Source organism: Diceros bicornis, chromosome 24, assembly GCF_020826845.1.
Source record: "Diceros bicornis minor isolate mBicDic1 chromosome 24, mDicBic1.mat.cur, whole genome shotgun sequence".
NCBI lineage: Eukaryota > Metazoa > Chordata > Mammalia > Perissodactyla > Rhinocerotidae > Diceros > Diceros bicornis.
The window spans coordinates 21,339,230-21,361,935 of record NC_080763.1 but is presented as its reverse complement, the minus strand read 5'-3'; the positions used below and the strand labels follow the sequence as shown (position 1 = coordinate 21,361,935).

The window sequence follows — 22,706 nt, the reverse complement described above, 5'->3', positions numbered from 1 at the left end:
GGGTGGCCAGCCGGGAGGCATACCCCTGTGGTCTGTGTGAATCTGCCCATGTTGGTTCCCCTCATCTGGCTCAGACGCATCAGGGTGAACAAGACATTTTCCTCTGCCAGCTTCCCTGTCCAGAGAGCCAGTCTGCAGACAAAGGCTGGCCCGCTCTGAGAACGACCAAGGAGTGTGTCTGGGAGGGTGCGGGGAGCTGCAGGAATGTCAAACCTCAGGAGAATGGAGGGAAGAAGCAGGTCCTGGGGGGTTCCCCCCAGCAGGAGGCAGAATCCTGGGAGGAAGGGGCTTGTTGTGTGAGAAACATGCACTGGGGATGGGGCAGAGCGGGGTGAGTCAGGCAGGGGCTGCAGGAAACAGCTGGGCTGGCAGAGTTCCCAGTGGGGAGATGGGGCCAGACTTGTCTCCAGCCCCAGGGGCAGGGGCCCTCTGAGGGGGCAGCCAGGCCTAACCCGCCCGCCAGAAGGCTGAAGCGCTGCCAGGAAGAGAAAGGCAGAGCCTTCCAAGCATTCAGGCGCCGATGCGGAGAGAGCCCAGATCACGGCGTGCTGGCTGCACATCAGCCCGGCCTGGCAGAGTGAGGCAACCCCCAGGCCCAGGCCCCTCTGGATCAGATCACCCGCCTCCCCTCACAAAAATGTTTACCAGCGCATTTGACTTAAAAAAAAAAAATCAATCCATGCAACGATGATCAAATGCTTGGTGGGCCTTGGTGAATCGTCTTTAGTGACAAAAGTTGTATAATCACTGATAACAAGTCTATGACTTATCTCGTGAATTTATCTATAGCACAAGAGAGGACGGGGAATTCTGATCCTTGGCAGTTAGAAAGAGTCCCCCAAAGGGTGGCCTGCCATATGTGGTTAGGGGCAGGGAGAAGACCCAGGTCCCTGTCTCTCCCTAGAGCAGGCAGCTCCGGGGTCATCGCCATGGGCCCATCTGACACAAAAGAGGCACCCTGACTTCGAGGGCAGTATCCTATGTCACCAGAGAGTCAAATGTCATAAACAGCATTAACCCCCCAGGCAGGTTGGCTTCGTGTGGGGTTCTGACAAAGGCTGAAGGCCCTTAACAAACACCCCTGGAACTCACTTCTGAATGCCCACTGGAATAACCTGAGAGCCAGAGTAGCCACACTAACAACATGTGGAGTCTGGCCCGGCCCTCCCATTCCTGCCCTAGAGAGCAGTCTCGAAAGAAATCAGAGTGAAGGCAGACACCCTCCTCATGTCCTCAGCGCCTCCTGGGCCCCGTGCAGGTTACCCAGGATAGACAAGCACTCCCCCTTCCACTAGGATGCTACAGGCCTCACGCCTGATGAAGTTTTCAAACAAACGTGGTGACCTTCTGGCTGGGTTATTCCAGAGAAGACCCTTGAACTGGGAGGGAAAGGGTCAGGGGAAGCTGGGTCAGGAGTCTCAGAAACAAGGCTTCCCAAGCAGATTTCCACGACAGCAGAAGGATGGCATGCAAGTCATTTTCAACATTTCAGAAAATCTGGAGAAAGCGTACATTCACTATCTGGCTCATGCAAGGTAAAACCCAGTCATCTCACTGAACAATTAGGTTTAATGCTATTTTATGACATATGTAGGAAAATCTGATTAGTAAACAGAAAAACAAATTATTACCTAATAAGTTATAGTTCTTGGTGGACAAAATCTTTGAAAATCTAGGTGCAGGATAAAGTCCCAAAAATCTCTCCTCAGTTTCCTCGGCAGATATTCGAGAGATTACCATGTGTTCATCACTGTAATGGCCACTGCTGGAGAGGATGCACCAGCCCTCACAGGAAGAGCTCACTTTAATTCAGGTATTTCAGTGTAAATATACTTATCTAGCTCCCAGCATTGTTTCCACTTTTACATCATCTTTGAACACATATCTTGAGTTTAGTGGTTCTTGAGTAGGTCTGCTACCCAGGAAAACTAATCACAATCAGAAGTTTACCCACAGTCCACCTTGAGGTATGCTATGGTTAAAAGGGCAATAAAATCCATTCCTTTCTGCATGAGGAATTGACCTTGGGTTACTACATAACTAAAACAATTTTAGAAAAAAAGAAAAGACAAACAGAGGCAGCAAGAGTATGTCACTCCTTCTCCCAAGAATTAACCCAATAAACCTGGCTTCTGAGGTTCTTCCATCTCTCCCCTTTAGAGGGCACAGCATACCAGGCACAGAAGGGCCAGCCAGCCCATGTTAGATAATCAATCTTCGTCAAGCATAAGACACTGCTGAAAGGCCCATGTGGTAGGTCAGGTCATCATCCTCCACGGCTTCTACAAGTCATTTAAGGAAGGAGGTATAGTCGAAGTAAATATGGAAACAGATTTGGTATGCTAATTGCGTTTTCCTCTGGGTAAATCATCACCTGAACTCAAAGACCAGTTATCCTTGGGTGTCTCCCACATACTTCTTCCTTCGTTTTTAGTGTATGTTCTTTGCTTTCTTGCCAGAGTCTTCCTAAACATGTTTCAAACTTTGTTTCTCGGGAAAACTCCCATCTTAAACCTGTCTTTTGTGGATCCCTCCTTTACTCTGCATTCCCATTCAAGTGATGTAGTGAGTCAACGTTGTACTTGCTGTACTCAAGTATGCTGTCATTTCACTTTTAACCAGATCCTAAGCTACCGGCGGGCAGGGTCTCCCCCTGACCCATACACACACGGCATACAGAAAAGTCCTCGGAGAGAATGGTTGGCTGCAGAAAACCGTGGTCCTTACCTAGTGATGCAGGAAATCCAGCCTCATTACTCTTTCTTCTCAACCCTGCTCGAGGGCATTCTTCATTCTCATCAAGGGCACCATTGTCAAGGCCCCTAAAAATCAGAATCCTCTCCCAGCTGATGAGGACAAATCATGATGCCTCTGTAGCAGTGCCACCACTTGTGGCAGTGACACTGCCTACAAGATGCATAAAAGCAAATGATGCTTCCGATTCCCAAAGGAGGGAATGAACACCTTCCCTGTTTCTTGATGCCCGTTGCCAGCGTAGCCAGGAATGCATCCATCTCTTATGTGCTCCTTCTGAAGACAAGGGCCAACTCTGGTTTTTCTGCCACAAACTTATTTCTGATCAATAATTTCCAACATTGTGTATGCTATTCACTGTTTAGAAACAAAAGGTTTTGCAGAATTTGGGGATACCATGATAGGACAATCTATGCTCTACTAGATCAATAAAAGTAATATTGCTTTTTTTCCATTAACGTGCCCTACATAATTTTTTGTGTGTGAGAGAGGAAAATCAGCCCTGAGGTAACATCCATGCCAATCCTTCTCTTTTTGCCCAGGAAGACTGGCCCTGGGCTAACATCCGTGCCCATCTTCCTCCACTTTACGTGGGACGCTGCCACAGCATGGCCTGCCAAGCGGTGTGTCGGTGCGTGCCTGGGGTTCTGAAGCCAGGCCGCCAGCAGTGGAGCGCGCACACACAACTGCTACGCCGTGGGGCCACCCCACTGTGCCCTACATAATTTTTTAAAGGTGTACAATGCAGTACAAATATCTGCATTGTACTACATGTGTCCTATAAGCTCTTGTTTTGACAGTCTTTACATTAATTTGAGTTACACATCTTCTAGAAAAAATATTTTTCAGAAACTAAGTATTTTTCTTAGAATAGTTGTTTTGAGACTTTCCATAACTAGATTTAATATCACACCCCCATAATCCATACCATTTTATTACGAGTGAAGGACAGAAACAATGCATTTGTTTCTAAACTGTTTCCTGATAATTGCTGAACAGTTCTCACACATTAAAGTTACAGATTATCTAATACTTGGATGTAAGAAAACAAGCACAGCTGTATTCATGCGGTCTTTATTAATTTGACAAATACAGGAAAATCTGCAATCATCTATCAAAATTATATCTTACCAAGAATTTGAAAGGTATTTAAAAAAGATGTATTCACAGTCTGAATCATGTACAAAGCAATGTCCGTAAAAGCAAAAGCCAGACAACGAATGGCAGAGTAAATGATCCTGCTGAAGCCACACCCCAGCACCTCCAATCACACGGTAAACAAGACAATCCTGTCCTCGCTACTCTATACAGCTGATTTCAAAGCTGCCCTGTTGCAACAATTATTTATTTTAAAAGGAAAATTGCATTCTGGGAAATCTTTCCTGCTACACAGACCAGGCTGAAGTGCTAACACCATATTCCAAGGTCCAGGGGGCATCCAACTACCTCCTCAGGGCAATGTTGCAAATGCCCAAGGCCCAAAGAAATGACTTTGACATCCAAGAAAGGGGTTCATTTCAGCACCAGGCTGATTTTTAATACACAAATCTGAGGTGTTTCCTACCAAAGTGGAGGACTGTTCAGACGACACCATCCAGATGATTCAGGATGTAAGCATGATGACGGCCTCTTTAGTACACTTGGCTCGGCAATTTCAAAGAGGGTTGTGAAGAGCTGAAACCATCATTGTTAATTTCCTGTGTTTTGGGAATTTAAAAAGAGGCGAAAAGATCACTTCTGGGCTCAAAATTATGATGGTGATATTGTTTCATCCCAGGACAAAACCAAATGTCCAGTTTTTAAGTCTCTTTCCAAACTCAGTGTCCATGATACCCTTGGAGGTGAGGAGGATGGCAGGTCAGACTGCTCTTTATAGACTCTACAAAAGCAAATTTAGAGAAAAAAAGAGTACTCTACTGAAAGGATTGGCTTCCAGAATAATCAAGTCACCTTTATAACTTTAACATTATAGGCCCTCAAGAATGGTAACTGTGAAAAGGGGTTGACAAGTATCCGATATTTTAGAGAAGTTAAAGATGGCATATACCAGAAAACAAGTGACTACAGCTGCATTCTGAGGATATATCCTATCCATCTTTGTATCTTTAGACTCTAGCACCATGCCAGGAACATGGAAGACATTGGACAGATCTTTTCATAGTGGCTTCTGAGCTCTTTTTCTTCCAGGGTTAGAGCATGAACGGTGGCATATGCAAGGCCGGGCACTGTCAGGAGCGGAGGCTGCCTTGAGAAGTCTGACCCTGGAAGATCTGATGTGGTAGCTTAACTTCTGTCTCACATCCTACAAATTATGATCAAGACTACACACATAAAGTTTTTTGAGGCCTAGTAAAGGACAAGTACTAAGCTTATTATTTGCTGGGGAATCTGTTATGGAAGGGGATTTTCCAAACCAACGGACACTTTAAAAGCGGAGATCCAGGAGTTTAAAAGTAAAAGCCCCACTTCTATAGTTGTAGCTTCTGTACTGAAATAAATTGCTCATTTATGATTGTTCTCTTCCAAGTTGCTTAGAAAGCTTCTATTTTTTTCTGATCAAAAAATTTAGTCATTTATAGTGAGAGCTGTGATCCTAGGACCACACACTAAGCCAGCGAGAATCAAAAACAGGAAAGCAAGCCCCTCCTCTTCGGAAAAAAATCTACAAACCTTCCAAATATGGCTGGGATTTCCACAGGCTAGCTTATAGCAACATTCTGTACACAAACACTCTTTATTCTGTCAGCCAGCCAGACCCAGACATTAGGGGTCACTCTTCTACCTACTGTCCTCCTCCTCACGAAGCAGAGTGGCAGGGCTGGTCATGCTTTATTGTTTGTTTTGCCTGGCTCCACAGCCACCTCCTCGCCCCGGTGTGAGGGCACATCCTCACTGGAATTGCTACTGTTTTCTCTGGTGACAATCTCTTTTTCATGTTGGAAGCCTAGCATTTCGATATTTTAGAAACAACTGAATTGACTCTAAAAAGAAGGTTCAAAGAAAAGGTTCTGTCTGGGATAGGTGATTTAAAGAAAGATAGGGTTCCACCTTGTAGAAAGTGACAGATTTATTGCAATCTTTCTACGTAGGACAATAACACACAGGATGGATTTAAACACACTCACACACCACATCTCTTCTGAGATGAACCTTTCAGGAAAGATACAGCACATTTGTGACCCTCGCACAAACAAACTACTCGAGATCAGGGCTCCCTCAAGACTGCTTCAAATCATAAATTGGGGTTCAAGTGGCTTTGTTGTAGTTGTTAAATTACATGTCTTTCTAGAAGATAATACCCACGCAGCCATATATCTGAGGAGAAAAAGAATCTTGGAAAAAAGGGGCTAAATGAAAAAAAAAAAAACAGAGATGAGAGAATCTAGTACTCTAAGCCCCACTCTTCCTTTGCATAGCTCTTATTTTTCCTGGAGCTTTCAACCGCCTAATATGAGCCGGTGTTTACTTATCCTCAGGTTAGTACCAGCACACTACTTCTAAACGTAGTTTCCTATAAGAAATATTCCATGACAGAAAAAAAATATTCTCAACTCCAAGGAAAACCCCAAACCAGACCATATGATAGGCTGGAGAGAAAGCAGCAGGAAAAAGAGGAAAAGTGAGGCTTTCCTCAGCCACGGGGGAAACTAAGCTTCTCACAAGTGCTTACAGTCTGATCACCGTGGCTAAGGGCTGTCTGTGGTGAAAGAAGGGTTGTGCCCTGACAAAGTTTCATTTAGAGGTGTCACTGCCTACAAGCTGATGGCTCTACACGCAGCGCCAACTGAGCTGCACAGGGCCTGAACTCCACCGCCAATTCACACAGAGGTGCAGTGAAATGAAAAGTAATGAAGGGAAACCACAAAACACCCATTGTGAGGTTCTTGAGGAAGAACTTGGATCTCCTCCTTAACATCTGCCCACGGGACATTAGCTCATTTGGTGCCATTGGCTTTGGGAGGCCCCTTCTTTCTTCTCTTGGCAGCTGGTTCTCCTCCCGACCCTTGGTTCTCCCACAGCTCACCAAGTGAAACAATGGCTTTCTCTGAACTCTTGCTTTGTACTGACACAACTGATTCAAAAACTATATAAACCACTAGCTTTTGGCTATTGGTTTAAATTCTGACCTACTGTCAGAGACAATGGGCTGTAGTAAAAAAAGAAAAACCAGGACAGAAAGTGCTTCACCAGCCATTTTACTCTTCTTTAATTCTACTGTCTTTGGGCACACATTGTATTTGCTTGAGAAATTATGACAGCAGGGCTGATAGCACTGATTCATAATACATTCTTGGCACCACACAGAGAGTAAAATCCTTGAATAACCGGATCAGCTGCTACCACAACAGAGCTGTCTCATTTGCTGTAAAAGAAAACTGCTTATGGGAGGAGTGAAGGGAGAGATGGGGAACAAAGGAGTTATCCGGGGACAAGTGAACCCACAACTATGTCTGGAAATCAGCAATTTGGGGGAAAATCCAAAATTTACCTAAGGGTGATAAGGAATTGTTGAGTTATAGTTCCATTATTTCCAGAAATTACTGAATTTGGAACCTGAGGTTAAGACTTTTAAGATAAAGCAACCTCAAGTTCAGACTGGCCTTTGGAAGAAATGGCAACCACAGATGGTAATGAGTTTCAGTGCTTCAGAACGAAAATCGTCAAAATCAACCTACACATCTGACTTGACTTAAGGTGAAAAAAAGTCTTTTTTAAAAAGGATAAGTGTGCAGCAAAAAAAGTCTGAAAGTGAGTTTGAGCCCCTTTCCACCTTTCCATTTTGCTGCTGGTGCCTGCTCTCCTTACGGTACCTCTTGCAAAGGTTCAGAATTCAATACAGATTTATTAGGTTTATTTTCAACATGTAGTTTAAAATGAAGAGTCCCGTTTGGTTTAAACCACTTCATTTAACCTCTTGGTAATGGTAGTCCTGAGAGTCTGCGGTGTTGGTAAAAATCCACCTGTGACCAAGTGTCAAACCACTGGTGGAAACACAGCAACTTCTTGGCCCATCACTTTTCCTTGTCCCTCAAATCTGGTAGTTTTTGCACCGAGGGACTCAGTCCACCAGGATGACGTATGTTCAAAACCTTTTTCTGTAGATACCTCCTTCTGATGCCCAATAGTGCAGGTGGTCAGGAAGACTTGGAAGGAAGCTGCAAACGGCCCAGCCGGGAATCTTGACTTTGTTAGATGTGGACACGGGAAAAATCACCTTTGTCTTCCCCAGATTTTATTACAGTCAAAGGAGAAAAATCCATGGGATTCTAATTGCAAATATGCTAGATATAAAATTGATGGAATGCTAATTGGTCCATAAAGGGCTGCACAAGATAATCTGTGGCAAAGTAGAAAACAAGCCCAAAGGTGATAGAAATTGGAAGAGCTGGCAATGCCTTCTTGAAAATGGCGAGGAGTAGTAACGTAAGGCACAAACCCTGTGCAAAAGAAGGCAAAAGACACCAACTCAGACATAATTAAGAAAGTAATTCATACGAAACAACTCAATCACAAGTCTTGGTTTTAATTTAGTTAACTGAATGCTATCCTTTGAGGTTAAATTTTAGAACAGATGTTTTCATTAAATGTGGAAACAACATTTATTTTTCTTTACAACACAGAGTTCATTATGCACACATTGTTGATATTTCATCCCCTAATTCTAGGTAAAGACCAGAATCTGAAAATAAGTAAAACTATTTTTGAAAAAAATTAAATAATACTGAAGTTTCTACTGTGAGTTTAGTCTAGCTGGCTAAAATCCCAAAGGTGAAGAGCATTCTTTATGCTGTGAGGGGTCAAAGAGATGCTCATAGAATAAACCAATAAAAGTTTGTTTATAGAGAATATATTGCTTTCTTGTAAACACAGAACAGCCATATAATACAGTCCATTTCTTACCCTAGTTACTGAGACACTAACTATAAAGTCTGGAGGCTGAGCATCATTTCAGGTTTATCCAGAATAAGTAATTTTCTTCTTAAAAGACACAACACACCCAGAAAACTAACCGCAAAAGAGAAATAAAATACATGAAAATTCTAACTGGTTATATGATCCTGATAAATCACAAATGTAATCACAAAATAAATGCATAAGTAAAGACTCACCTAACTTCTTATCTAACTTCACTCACATATTATATACCAAAGACATCACATCTTTAGCAAAAATAGCTGTAAGAAATATGAGTTATTTACTTAAATCACAGTTTTGAACGCTTCAGGAGTTATGTGGTGGCACTATAAGCAAGAACTACATGGGATCATGCACTGTGTTAGCTTTTCTGGCCTCACACTTGCTGCCCAAAGGAACACTGTGTGCTGCAAGTTGTGGCTTTAAATGCAAAACCACCACAAAAAAACTCATGGACTAAGCGAGGATCTGCTGACCCCTTTAAGACTGATCTAGCACAGCTGATCTCCTACATATCTATGCTGCTGGGCGTGAAGCAGCAGTTCCTTATCAGAGGTACTTATCAGAATTTCCTGGGGAACTTTAAAAAAATACACAATTAAGACAAATAAGAATATCTCAGGGTGGGGACGCAGTTTTAAAGCTCCAAGGTGACTTTAATGCATTGCCTGGTGGAGAACTACTGAGATGAGGTCCAATTATTTGTTTTAAAAAGCTTCCCAGGTGATGGAACACTCAGCCCAGCTGGGGTTAAAACCGTAAAGGGCCAGTGTCATCGGAGTTTTGAGATGAGGAGTTCTGACACGTTTTTATGAGTGTATACTTACAATTAATATGGCTACAAAACAGGCTATGGTTGTGTTCCAGTCTCCACTGGCTGTTGCGGAAGCCTTACCAACCAGAACACTGTAGAAAATGAAATCTCCTAATCCAAGTTTTACTCCCCCTAAAAAAGGAAAGATTACGAACATAAAAGTTTGTCACTTTTTGCAATGATTTCACAATTCAAAAATGTCACTGCTCCACTCCATCCTGCGCTGAATGAGAAGTCAATAAATGATAATCATACAAAATTAGGCTTTAGCTAGGTTTTCTCTTTCTTTTTTGGTTTTCTACAAGTTTCAGATTCTATGTGGCTGACTCCAGGGTCTTAACAGCAGATGCTGCTGTCATATATCAAAAATAATAACAAAAATAAATAACAATTATCATCTACTGCATGTCTAGTTTATACCTGGCACTTGTTCTAATAAATCCTCACAGGATCCTCTACGAGATGTTTTAAAAAAGAAACAGCTTTACTGAGATATCATTTATTTCATAAAATTCACCCATTGTAAATGTACAATTAAATGACTGTAAAAAATTTAGAGATATGCAATCACCATCACAATCCACCATATTTCCATCACCCCAGAAAGATGCCTTGTGCCCATTTAGTTAATCCCAACTCCCATCCAAGGCCCTAAGCAACCACTGATCTGCTTTCTCTCTATATAAATTTGCTTTTTCTAGACATTTCATAAAAAGGGACTCATACAATATGAAATCTTCTGTGACTGGCTTCTTCCACTTAACACAATATTTTTGAGGTTTATCCACAACAATGCACGTATCTGTAGTTTGCTCCTTTTTACTGATGAATAGTTTTCCATTGTATGGAGAGACCATATTTTGTTTGTCCGTTCATCACCTGACGGACATAAGGACTGTTTTCAGTTCTTGGCTTTTATGAATAATGCTGCTATGATCATTAGTGTACACGTCTTTGTGTGGTCAGATTGTTTTCATTTCCATTGGGCAGATTCCTAAAAGTGCAATCGCTAGGTTACACGGTAAGTTTATGTTTAGCTTTTTAAGAAACTACCAAATTGTTTTCCCTACTGGCTGTACCAGTTTATATTCCCACCAGCAATGCATGAGGGTTCCAATTTCTTCACATTCTACCAATACTTGGTTCTTCTTTGGTGAAATGTCTAACCAAAGCATTTCCCTATTTTTCAATTGGGTTTATCTTCCTATTATTGAGTTGTAAGCATTCTTTACATATCCTAAATACAAGTTCTTTAACAAGACTTGCAATATGATTTGCAAATATTTTCTCTCAGTCTGTGGTTTTTCCTTTTTTGTGTGTGGGGAAGATTAGCCCTGAGCTAACATTTGTTGCCAATCCTCCTCTTTTTTTTGCCCTCTTTTGCTGAGGAAGATTGGCCCTGGGCTAACATCTGTGCCTATCTTCCTCTACTTTATACAGGACACCACCACAGCATGGCTTGATAAGCAGTGCATAGGTCCACGCCCAGAATCCGAACCCGCAAGCCCCAGGCTGCTGAAGCAGCGCATGTGAACTTAACCACTATGCCACCGAGCCAGCGCCTCTTTTCCTTTTCTTAATGGTATCTTTTTGAAAAAATTTTAATTGTGGTAAAGTACACAGTTCAATGGCATTAAGTACATTCACATTGTTGTGCTAGCATCACTGTCATCAATCCACAGGACTCTTTTCATCTTGAAAACCAAAACTCCATATCCATTAAACAAGAACTCTTCCTCTCTCTCTCTCTAGCTCCCGGCAACTATCATTCTACTTTCTGTCTCTGAGTTTGACTTCATATAAGTGGAGTCATATAGATTTGTTTTTTTGTGACTGGCTTATTTCACTTAGCATAATGTTCTCAAGGCTGATCCACGTTGTAGCATGTGTCAGAATTTCCTTCCTTTCTAAGGCTGTATAATATTCCATTGTATGTATGTACCACATTTTGTTTATACATTCATCTGTCAATAGACACGTGTGTTGCTTCCACCTCATGGCTATTGTGAATAATGCTGCTATGAACAAAGGTGTACAGATATCTCTTCTCTTAATGGCATCTTTTGATGCACAAAAGTTTTAAATTTTGATGAAGTCCAACCTATCAATTTTTTCTATTTATTGGTGTTGTATTGAAGAACTCCTTGCCCAACTTAAGGTCATGAAGTTTTTCTCCTATGTTTTCTTCCAGAACTTTTATAGTTTTACCACTTACATTTCAGTTTATGATCCACGTTGAGTTAACTTTTGTGTGCCTGATGGATAGGGTGAGGCAGGGGTTTCTGTTCCTTCTTTTGCATGTGAACATCCAATTGTCCCAGCACCATTTGTTGAAAAGATTATATCCTTTTCCCATTGAATTACATATTTCAGCACCTTTGCAAAAAATCACTGACCATAAATGTAAGGGTTGACTTCTGGACTCTCAGTTTTGTTCCACTGATTTATATGCCTTTCCCTTTGCCTGTCTTGATTACTATGGTTTTAAAGTAAGTTTCAAAATCAGATAATCTAAGTCCACCAATATTTTTCCTCTCTTTCAAAATTGTTTTGGGTATTTTAAGTTTTTTTCATTTCCAAATAAATTTTAGGATCAGCTTGTAGAAATTGGCAAGCTGATCCTAAAACTTACACAGAAATGTAAAGTCCTAGATTTTCTGTTGTTGAACATTATTTTTACCTTACAAGTTCTTTTAAAAATGATAATCAAGCAAAGACTAAACGATGGATTCAAAAGACATGCTTTGACTTGGGGTCCAATATTAATCCATAAAGCTTTACAACTGTCTTTCATCTTTCTGGTTGTTAAGTAACTATTCCCAACTGAAGTTTGACCCTGATCTTAAAAGTTTTGTTGCTTAAGTTAGAGACTGGGGCTGAGGGCTCTGAGAAGTACAGTCTGTTCCACACGTGGGCGAGAAGGAGGCAGAGTGCTGGGTAACGAGATCTTACTGAGAAATCAGTGTTCTTAAATCATAAAAGCCAGAGTGAAGCTTCCTTAGTGGAAAAAATAAACATATGACCCATGAAATCTGGCTATGAATTGCAAGGTCAGCTACCCTTTAACTTGCTAACCTTCCCAGACTGATGAATACACTCACCAGTTTCAGGTGTGCAGAAAGCCCAGCTCTACTCTTTAAGTACCTGTGTGATCCAAGACAAGCTGATTAACTTCTTTAATCCTCAAATTCCTCAGTTATAAGATGGGGATTACAGAGCTATTTCATAGGGTTGTTATCAGAGTTAAAAATAATACAGGAAAAGTTCTTGGCCCATACAAAGCCTAAAAAAATGAGAGCTTTAGAAAGACTTCTGATTCCAAGTATTAAGTCCTATAAGAAACTAAGTTCTTTAGGAGAAAAAAACCTATAGAAATGAATTTTAAAAAATAATGCAGGAGAAAAATTTTGCATTTATCTGATAAGTGATTTGTATCTAGAATATATAAAGAACTATTACAACTCAATAATAAAAAAAGACAAATAAAAAATGGACAAAGGATCTGAATAGACAGTTCCCCAAAGAAAATATACAAATGGCCAATAAGCATACAAAAAAGATACTCAACACTATTAGCCATCAGGGAAATGCAAATCAAAACCATAATGAGATACCACTTTACACCCACTAGAATGATTATAATCAAAAAGACAGATAATAAGAAGCATTGGTGAGTATGTGGAAAAACTGGAACATTCATACACTGCTGGAGAGAATGTAAAATAGTATGGTTGCTTCGGAAAAGGGTGTGGCAGTTCCTCCAAAGGTTAAACATAGAGTTACCATATGACCCAGCAATTCCACTCCAGGTATATATCCAAGAGAAATAAAAACATATGTCGACACAAAGACATGAATGTTCATAGCAACATTACACATAATAACCCAAAATGGAAAAAACCCAGATGTCCATTAACTGATGAATAGATAATAATTATGTGGCATATCCATACAAAGGAATATTTTTTGGCTATAAAAGGAAATGAAGCACTGATAACATGCTACAATATAGACAAACCTTGAAAACATTAGGCTAAGTGAAAGAAACCAGTGCAAAGGACCACATACTGCATGATTCCACTTATATGAAATGTCCAGAATAGGCAAATCTATTAAGATAGCATATTAGTTGGTGCTGGGAGGCATGGGGGCTAATGAGAATGGGGTTTACTTTTGAGGTGATGAAAATGTTCTAAAATTCGCTTGTGGTGATGGTCGCACAAATCTATGAATAAAAACCATTGCACTGTACACTATAAATGGGGGGGATGGGAAGGATTGAGAGGAGACAGCTAAGGAGCATGGGGTTTCTTTTTCGGGTAATGAAAACGTTCTCAAATTGTGGTGACAGCTGAACAATTCCGTGAATATACTAAAGCCACCACTTTAAATGGGTGAATTGTATAGTATGTGAATTATATCTCAATACAGCTATCAAAAAATGAAAATAATGTATTGTTAGGCTTAAAATTATGGCCTCACATTTTTTTCATTTAAAGGCTTATGTTTGTTTAAATAATAGCAATATTATGAAAATGCTATAGTTATACTTCACAGAATTCATTTTAATGGAGAGAGAAATGTAGATATATTTTATTAGCAAAATTAAAACAGAGCAAAGAAACAAAAAAGTAGCCATCACTTTTTTTCTTTAGGTACTTACTGAAGTGACAAATTTTATTCATCTATAACCAGAAGAGACTGAATCAGTATATAAAACCTAAAAAAAATCATGTTGCTCAGGAATTCGTTTTCTTTCAACAGCTCCTTTTGATTTATTCAATCAAAATATCCCACATCCAAACAATTAAAATCACCACAATGGAAACTGCTTTAGTCAGACACAAAGAATTAACAGGATTCTATTGCCAAGTATTAATGCTGAGATTGGCTGCTAGGATTTTCCTGCTATCTGCTAATGGTAGTCTAGGCCTTCTATTATTTTGTTTTTGCCAACTCTGAAAAATAATTTTAGGTAACATTTATGGCATTTCTTTAATATTAAAAAGGGCATTTTCTGGTAAAGACAATAAATGATGGTGAATACTTTAATTGTAAGATTTCTCTAAACAACCTCTACCAGCATATGTGCCTAGCCTAAATATAACATAATAAAATAATGAATATTTCCTATTATCTTTTTTTTTTTATAAGAAAGGCAGACTGCCACATGCATGCCTCATTTGGATGTGTCTTGAGTCTTGGAAGCTTGACTACCCTACGTTCTCCTGCAAACGGACCTCGACAGCCTTCTGGGGTAGCCTACTAGCAGGGGAACGCAGCTACTCATATACCATTGACCAAAGAATGGTCCTCCTCTATCAGAGAAGGTCGTCCTCTTCGACTGAGTGCACAGCTTCAGGAGGGACGCACCTGGAGTGGTGAGGGAGGAAGGGGACACTCACCTAGCCAGCCAGATCAGCTAAATCAACCCTGGCGATCAATGGGGTGACATGTGTCACAGCCAGATCACCCTCACATCCCCTATTATCTTTTTAATAAATATAAACATATTAAAAACTGCCTGAAATTTATTATTTTACCTGTTTACTACTAAAATCTCTTCCTCCATTTGAAGAAAACAGCAAAATCCCTCTCCCTCTCTTCCCTTGAGGCTACAGAAAAGAATCTCTAGGAGTCAAATTTCCACTCCTGGAAACAAGTTAATTTCACTACTCTGCTAAATTTTAAGTCTATCAGTAGCACACTCAGGATGAAGCCGTTATTGGCATGACTTTTTTTTGTGTGTGTGAGGAAGATTAGCCCTGAGCTAACATCTGTTGCCAATCCTCCTCTTTTTGCTGAGGAAGATTGGCCCTGGGATAACATCCGTGCCCATCTTCCTCTACTTTATATGGGACGCCGCCACAGCATGGCTTGACAAGCAGTGCGTTGATGCGCGCCCGGGATCCGAACCTGCGAACCCCGGGCCACCGCAGTGGAACACACGTACTTAACCACTACGCCACCAGGCTGGCCCCTGGCATGATGTTTGATGGAAGTATATATATATTTTTTTAATTTTTTTATTTATTTTTTCCCCCCAAAGCCCCAGCAGATAGTTTCATGTCATAGCTGCACATCCTTCCAGTCGCTGCACATGGGACGCGGCCCCAGCGTGGCCGGAGAAGCGGCGCGCCGGTGCGCACCTGGGATCCAAACTGGGGCCGCCAGCAGCGGAGCACACGCACCTAACCGCTAAGCCACGGGGCCGGCCCGGAAGTATATTTTGAAATGGGCTAGAAGATTAATTGCCTTCACACTGAATAAAGGTGTTTTACATTTCTAATTAAAAACTCTGTTCTCTGATTCAATGTTGATTTTTAAAAGGTTGTTTTGGAAGACATATGTGCCTTTCAGAAATCAAAGTCTAGTGTAAACTGAGACTTTTTTCTAAGTAACCATAAGTCTGGCTTAAAACACTAAAATCAGAGAGGGTTATGTGTGTGCTGGATGCTAAAATGAGGAAAGAACATCTATTATCAGTTTATATGGGTCCCAGATAAAGAAAATATTAACCTGAAGTTCGGAGGGGCAATACTTGGGTTTTCTTACCAAAAAAAAAAAGGTTAGAGAGGAAAAGATGATCGGGAGACAGAGTCTTCAAGTTGGAAAGGCAGTCATGAAAGAATCATGCTGCTGCTATGTTCAACAGCTATATTACTTCTTTCTTTTGGCTCTAGGCATCTTTGAGAAAAGAGGAGAGGAACAGAAGAGGCAACCTAACTATGGCTGCAGGCAGAGAAAATCCAGGAAAGGCGAACTCAAGCCTGACTGTAAGACGAGGCAATTGCGTCTAGTGTCCCAGGAGTGTGAAAGTTGCAGGCTGCAGCTGGCTCTAACATCTGGAAAACTCAGCCAAGCACCAAAGTCATGGATATGCCCAGGTTCTGATCCAGTTAAAAGGTTAAAGGTGAGCTGTAAGAAGTGTTCTGCTCAAGCTGAAGGATAATGTCAAGGTCATAATAATTAGTGATTAAAGAAGTTAAGGAATCTAGGTATTGTTTTTTTAAAACTACTTAATATTTTCACTATAATGTTTTAATCAAGTTGCACTTTTGTGAAAATGAAAAAACTAAGGATAACTTAGCTGGAAAATGTGCCAATCTCTTATTCAATAAATCATATCTCTAACCAACACTAACTGGAGAGATGACTGAGCCCTAACCAAGGGGCTCTAATGGTTGATAATGAAACCCAAGTGCTAATAACCTAAGTCTATTTAAATAACAACATACCTTAGACACTGAACAAACTCCTCCATATCTGCCCATAACATAAATCTCCTCGATTTTCTTTAAAATCAATAAAATACAGTGCTTGCCAACAAAGGGAATAATAAAAAAGGTTGAAACATTCAAATCTACAGGTCTCTGTACAGCAAAGAGTGAAATATACTAATGAAGTCTTTGTACACAAATATACTGCAGCCAAAAAGTCTTACTGGAATAATAATTTCAAAACAATCATTTACCTTATAAAACAAATGCCAAATTCAGGCTGTAAAGGGCCACTTTCAAAAATCTGAGGGGCAGGGCCAGCCCCGTGGCTTAGAGGTTAAGTGCGCGCGCTCTGCCGCTGGTGGCCCGGGTTCTGATCCCGGGCGCACACCGACGCACCTCTTCTCTGGCCACACTGAGGCCGTGTCCCACATACAGCAACTAGAAGGATGTGCAGCTATGACATACAACTATATACTGGGGCTTTGGGGGAAAAAATAAATAAATAAAATTATAAAAAAAAAAAAATCTGAGGGGCAGAATTTGGCCCATTAATAAATTTAACTAGGGGCTGGCCCGGTGGCATACCGGTTAAGTGCACACGCTCCGCTTTGGCAGCCTGGGTTCACAGGTTCGGATCCCAGGCGCGCACCAACATGCCGCTTGTCAAGCCATGCTGTGGTGGTGTCCCATATAAAGTAGAGGAAAATGGGCACGGATGTTAGTCAGGGCCAATCTTCCTCAGCAAAAAAAATTGGCATTGGATGTTAGCTCAGGGCTGATCTTCCTCTCATACACACACAAAAATTTAACTATGAGAAAAGCACCAACTATTAGTATTTCCCACTAAAAGCTGTACTGTCATTTAGAATTCGACTGTGACATTGTGAATTCATTTTATTTTTGGAGAGTTTGATAATGGAGCACCTAAAGGAATCTCTGACTTTTCAACACAGAGAAATGCACATACTTTCCTCTGGGTCCTCACTGGCTAGGATGCTGCTGGAAAGTTCCTGTACAGCAGCTCGGGACTCAGCTGTAGAGCGATGAGGCCCTAGGCGACTGTCCCTCTGGGCTTCCCACTCTTCGCTGAAGCCTCCATCATCACTCTCTGTCACAGGGTCTTGTGAATCACTTTCTGTGCCTTCAAGAGAAAGTGGAAATTACAGCTCTAATATTTAGAAACATTTTTTAATACCTTTAAGAAAACTATATTGAAACAGTAGCTACTCAACTATCATTATAACTAGGTTAGCTGGCTCAAACCACAAACCATGGGCTGTAGCAGTGCCTGTTGGTTGCTTACCCAATAGCCATCTCTGGAAGGCAGAGTACTGATTTGTTTGGGTTTCCACCTCTGTCCCACATGACTCTGGTGGTAAATTCTGATCAATCCAAACCAAGCATTGTTATCCCACCATTCCTCTTCCCACTGAAAGCTCTAAGGCTGTGGGGTTGGTACTGGCCAATGTGTGGTGAGGCAAAGTCTGCTGGGAATTTTGGGGAAATTTTTCTCACTCTTTAAGAGAGATTCAGGAAGAATCAACTCCTTTATTCCCCTGGATGTTGTCCTATCTGGCTATGATGCCTGGAACTCCAGTTGTCACCTTGTGACCATGAGGAGCAGTGGGCTGAGGACCAAGCCTATATCTAAGGATGGCCAAGTAGAAAGACGGAAAGAACCTGGGCCCTTGATAACATCAACAAGCCACAAAATTAACCAACCCTACAAATACCTACACCTCAGGACTTCTGGTCATATGAGAGAAACACTTCTTTGTTAAAAGCAACAGAATTGGGTTTTCTGATCTTTGCAGCTGAAAGCTTCCTAACTGATGGCACTCACCACTGGCTTTAGTGACTAAGTTAACAAGTAGACCATTACTGGTGTCATGGGGTGGGAAAGTGGGGAGGGAACTTTTTGATGGGCTAGTCATTTCATTCTAATGACTGTCGATCTGCCTGAAAATCGTGAGCATGACATGATAGTCTTGAGAACCTTATACGTCAAAAATAAAAGATGTAAGTCAAGTTGATAGTACGTTTTTTTCTCCTTTATTTTTCATAAAAGTAACACAAGTTCATAGCAGAGGTAGATTTACTATGAATAAACAAAGCTTGCACACTTCAGGCCTCTCACTTGCATGGACTTCTGGGAGGGGCCCTAGCAATTTTGTATTTGTAATTTGTATTTTTTTTCTTACCAAGGTCTCCACAAAACCTGAATCTTCCCTGGTTTGGAATTTATAAAATCATATAAGCATAAGATTTATAAATAAAAACAGCAGTCCCTGCTCTGTCCCATCCCTCCTCACTGCTGATCCTCACTCCTACTTTCAACGCTTTCAGCTATTTCTTTCGGTATTTATTTCTGTAATTCATTATAAATAGTATGCTCATAGTGCTGTATCTTGATTTTATTTTAGGCACGTAGTCACTTCCTATAGGGAAGATAAAGCATCAGTTCCCTTACTCTTATGAACATATATAAATTTAACTCTCCCCATATTCTCAATATGTCCTAATTTTATGTTAAGTTCAGTTTTTCAATTATCACTATGTATATAGTATTCACAACTAAACTATTTCGCCCCAGCCAGAATATACTATATTTGCTTCTTTTGCACAATTTTTTATTTTCCCTGGAAAATTGTCTCATTTTTTCCCTTAACAAATTTTCTGTTTCACCTATGACTAATTCACCCTCAAACTCTGACCGAGTTCAAACACTCAGGGACAGATATCCCTTTTGGAGTCCTATGTTCTTCTGTTCCAATCTAATTTCTAGTTCTGCTAACATAGTAGTTTTTCAACTGAGGGTAGCATCTCCCTTCCAAGGGGTGTTTGGAAATAACTAGGATGGAGGAGTTTTTGGCTATTACAACACCTCAAAGCCACTATTAGCATTTAGTGGGTGAGACGCCAGGAATGCTAAGTACCCTGCAATGTGAGGGGAAGCCCCACACAATGAAGAACCACCCCACCCAAAATACCAACAGCACTCCCACTGAGGACCTCTGCAGTTCATCCAGCTCCTTCTCACTCAAGGCCCTTGCCCCTGTTGTTTCTTCTTCTGGAAAACTCTTCTTCCACTCTTCAGCTGGCCATCTCCTATTATCACTTCCTCAGGAAAGCCTTCCTTGACTTTCCAGAATAAATGAAATTACTTCCCTATAAACTTTCATAGGAACTTACACTTCTCCTTTGTATTGCTTATCACAACTGTATGAATTATTTGTGGAACTATCTGTTGAACGTTTCTGTCTCCCCAAACAGGTGATAAGCATCACAGGATGGGACATCTCATTCAGTGTTAATCCCCAGTGCCTAGCAAAACACCAGGCACACAGGTGCTCAATCAACATTTGTCAAAAGGATAAAATCTTGATGTACCAAAAACACACTCATACTCCAAAATATACATATACACTCATAGACAACTAATCTTGTAATTTCCTTTAACTTAACAGATTAACACAATAACCAGACTTGTAGCAACTGTTTCCAATATATTTCCTACTTCTCTACTAGGTCTGCTACTGGTCTAACGCTACTTGTTCTGCTGCCTTGCTCACTGCAGAATGGGCCTGATGTCTGAGTCCCAAATATGAATTCCCAGCTGAAAGTGTCCTCCATGCAGTTACCCAAATGCTAAATCAGCGGTTTTCTTGGCTCTATAAAACCTAAACTCTCCCATTCCTGACAAATAGCAACTTAAGGCCCTTTTTTCGTCTCTCACCAATCTTTATTCTGCCTGTTTTTCAGCTTCCTCAAAGTTAGCCCTCTGCTTTTCTTAAAAAAAAGTTTCCTTTCTTCTTGACTATTTATATTGGGTTTTTGTTTCAACTTTCTTTTTTTTAAAGCCTATTTTAATCTAACACACTCCCCCTCTACGCGTCCACACACATTTTATAACTTTATTTTTTATTTTATTTTCTATTGACGTAACACTGGTTAATAACATTATATAAATTTCAGGTGTACATCACTGTATTTCAATTTCTGTGCAGACTACATCATGTTCACCACCCAAAGACTAATTATCATCCGTCACCGTACACGTGGGCCCTATTACCCCTTTCTACCTATTCTTTTATTTTAAATTTTTTTTTTTTTTGTGAGGAAGATCAGCCCTGAGCTAACACCCGTGCTAATCCTCCTCTTTTTGCTGAGGAAGACCGGCTCTGAGCTAACATCTATTGCCAATCCTCCTCCTTTTTCCCCCCAAAGCCCCAGTGGATAGTTGTATGTCATAGTTGCACATCCTTCTAGTTGCTGTATGTGGGACGTGGCCTCAGCATGGCCGGAGAAGTGGTGCATCGGTGCGCGCCCGGGATCCGAACCCAGGCCGCCAGTAGCGGAGAGCGCGCACTTAACCGTTAAGCCACGGGGCCAGCCTCCTATTACCCCTTTCATCCTCCTCCCTCCCCACTTCCTCTCTGGTAACCACTAATCTAATCTCTGTATCTATGTGTTTGTTTGTTGTCGTTCCTCAACTTTCTAATAACAACTCCTAAAATATGTTCTCCTTAACATTTTCTGTAGTGTCCACAAGTGGGCCTTTCGATCTTCCACCCTAGGTCATCATTATTATCCTCCTCCAGAAAGTCATGTCCACCTGGAATATTTTATCTTTTCAGTATAAACATTATCATATCTCAAATCAAATTATATTTAAGTTATTCTGGCCACATCAGACAAGAGGTTCTCATTTTTACATGTTTGGAGAGCGAGCTTTTTTCTTTTTTAAATGATAGCCTGCTTGAACCTTTCCATACTGGTATTAATGGTATTTAATGGCAGAAATTCTTAACCGAGGGTGCCTTGGCTGCAGTGTTGGGTTTGGAGCATTTGAACTCCTTAAATATTTATCTGTATTTACTGAGTATTAACGCAGCTTTCAGTAGATTCTCAGAAGAGTCCACGACCAAAGAAAGAGGTTCAAATCATTGCTTCATAACTCATTGTTAGCCTATAAGATGACAACGACCCCAAAAAACCAGGAAATTATCAAATAAAAGTCACCTACTTTGTGCATTATAATTGGAGTTTTTGGATACCTTCCTTTGGGCTTCTGGGTCTCCTTCTGCCATATTCACCAACCACACCATGGTTGCTGTTGAGAAAGACAAAAGTCCAGGTAAGCACTCAAAACACAGAAGGGGAATAACTACATGAATAGAGAGCAGGCCAGTATTTATCACATATCATGAATCTTCTTAATGTTATTGCCTTAAGAATCCTTAACAATCAGAAGTGAATGCAATATTAAAAACCACAAAAGATTCTCTTTGATTTTGGCAGATAAAAGAAAAATTCTGAAAGTGAATGTTTACTGTAGCTTTCAAACTGCAGCTGCTACTGTAAAACTGTTCATCATCATTTTCAGTCCCTGAAAAGTAACCAGAGAGAAAACCGTTCAGGCCAGCAAGATGCCACTGAAACAATAGCTGGACTGGTTGAATATCCTAATAGCTGGACTGGTTGAATATCCTAAAATAGAGTGAATTCACTGATGAAAATTACTTATTGGAACTAAATTAGAGGACAAACTGGGGCTCATAAAAACATCAGATGATTATAATTTGAAAGATGCATGGAATAAGTTTCCTTCACATTGTGTCTCACTTCTGGGATTTTCAATAATGCTAAATTCTGTTATACACAAGAAATAAGAAAAAAAAAGGTTAAAAGCAATAAATATAAAGGGGATAGTCAACTGGCCTCTTCTATGTCCCTTCCACAAAAATACATATACATGTATATAGACTAGATATACACACACATCTGTACCACATTTTAGTTAAGAGACAAGGTGAATACTTTAAGTATAACTGACATACAATATCCTATTAGTTTCAGGTGTACATCATAGTGATTCAATATTTGACAATGTACATACTTTAAAATGGTGCTTCTCATATACTGCAGGTGGGATGAAAAATGGTATAGCCCCTTTGGAAGAGAATTTGGTAACATCTAACAAAACCACATGTGCATTA

General features: G+C 40.6%; 1 protein-coding gene across 6 annotated transcripts in view; it reads right to left on the bottom strand.

The window, feature by feature from the left end:
* Positions 1–3,813: 3,813 nt before the first annotated feature.
* Positions 3,814–22,706, bottom strand: part of PSEN1 (presenilin 1) — a 72,614-nt gene continuing 53,721 nt past the window's right edge. For all 6 annotated transcript variants that reach the window (XM_058567273.1, XM_058567278.1, XM_058567277.1 and 3 more), the window contains 4 exons: positions 21,734–21,820; positions 17,675–17,848; positions 9,498–9,616; positions 3,814–8,192 (listed from right to left, as the gene is read on the bottom strand). In XM_058567273.1, the coding sequence (XP_058423256.1) occupies positions 8,037–8,192; positions 9,498–9,616; positions 17,675–17,848; positions 21,734–21,820 (536 nt within the window). In that variant the 3' untranslated portion in view covers positions 3,814–8,036. The remainder of the gene's footprint in view (positions 8,193–9,497; positions 9,617–17,674; positions 17,849–21,733; positions 21,821–22,706) is intronic.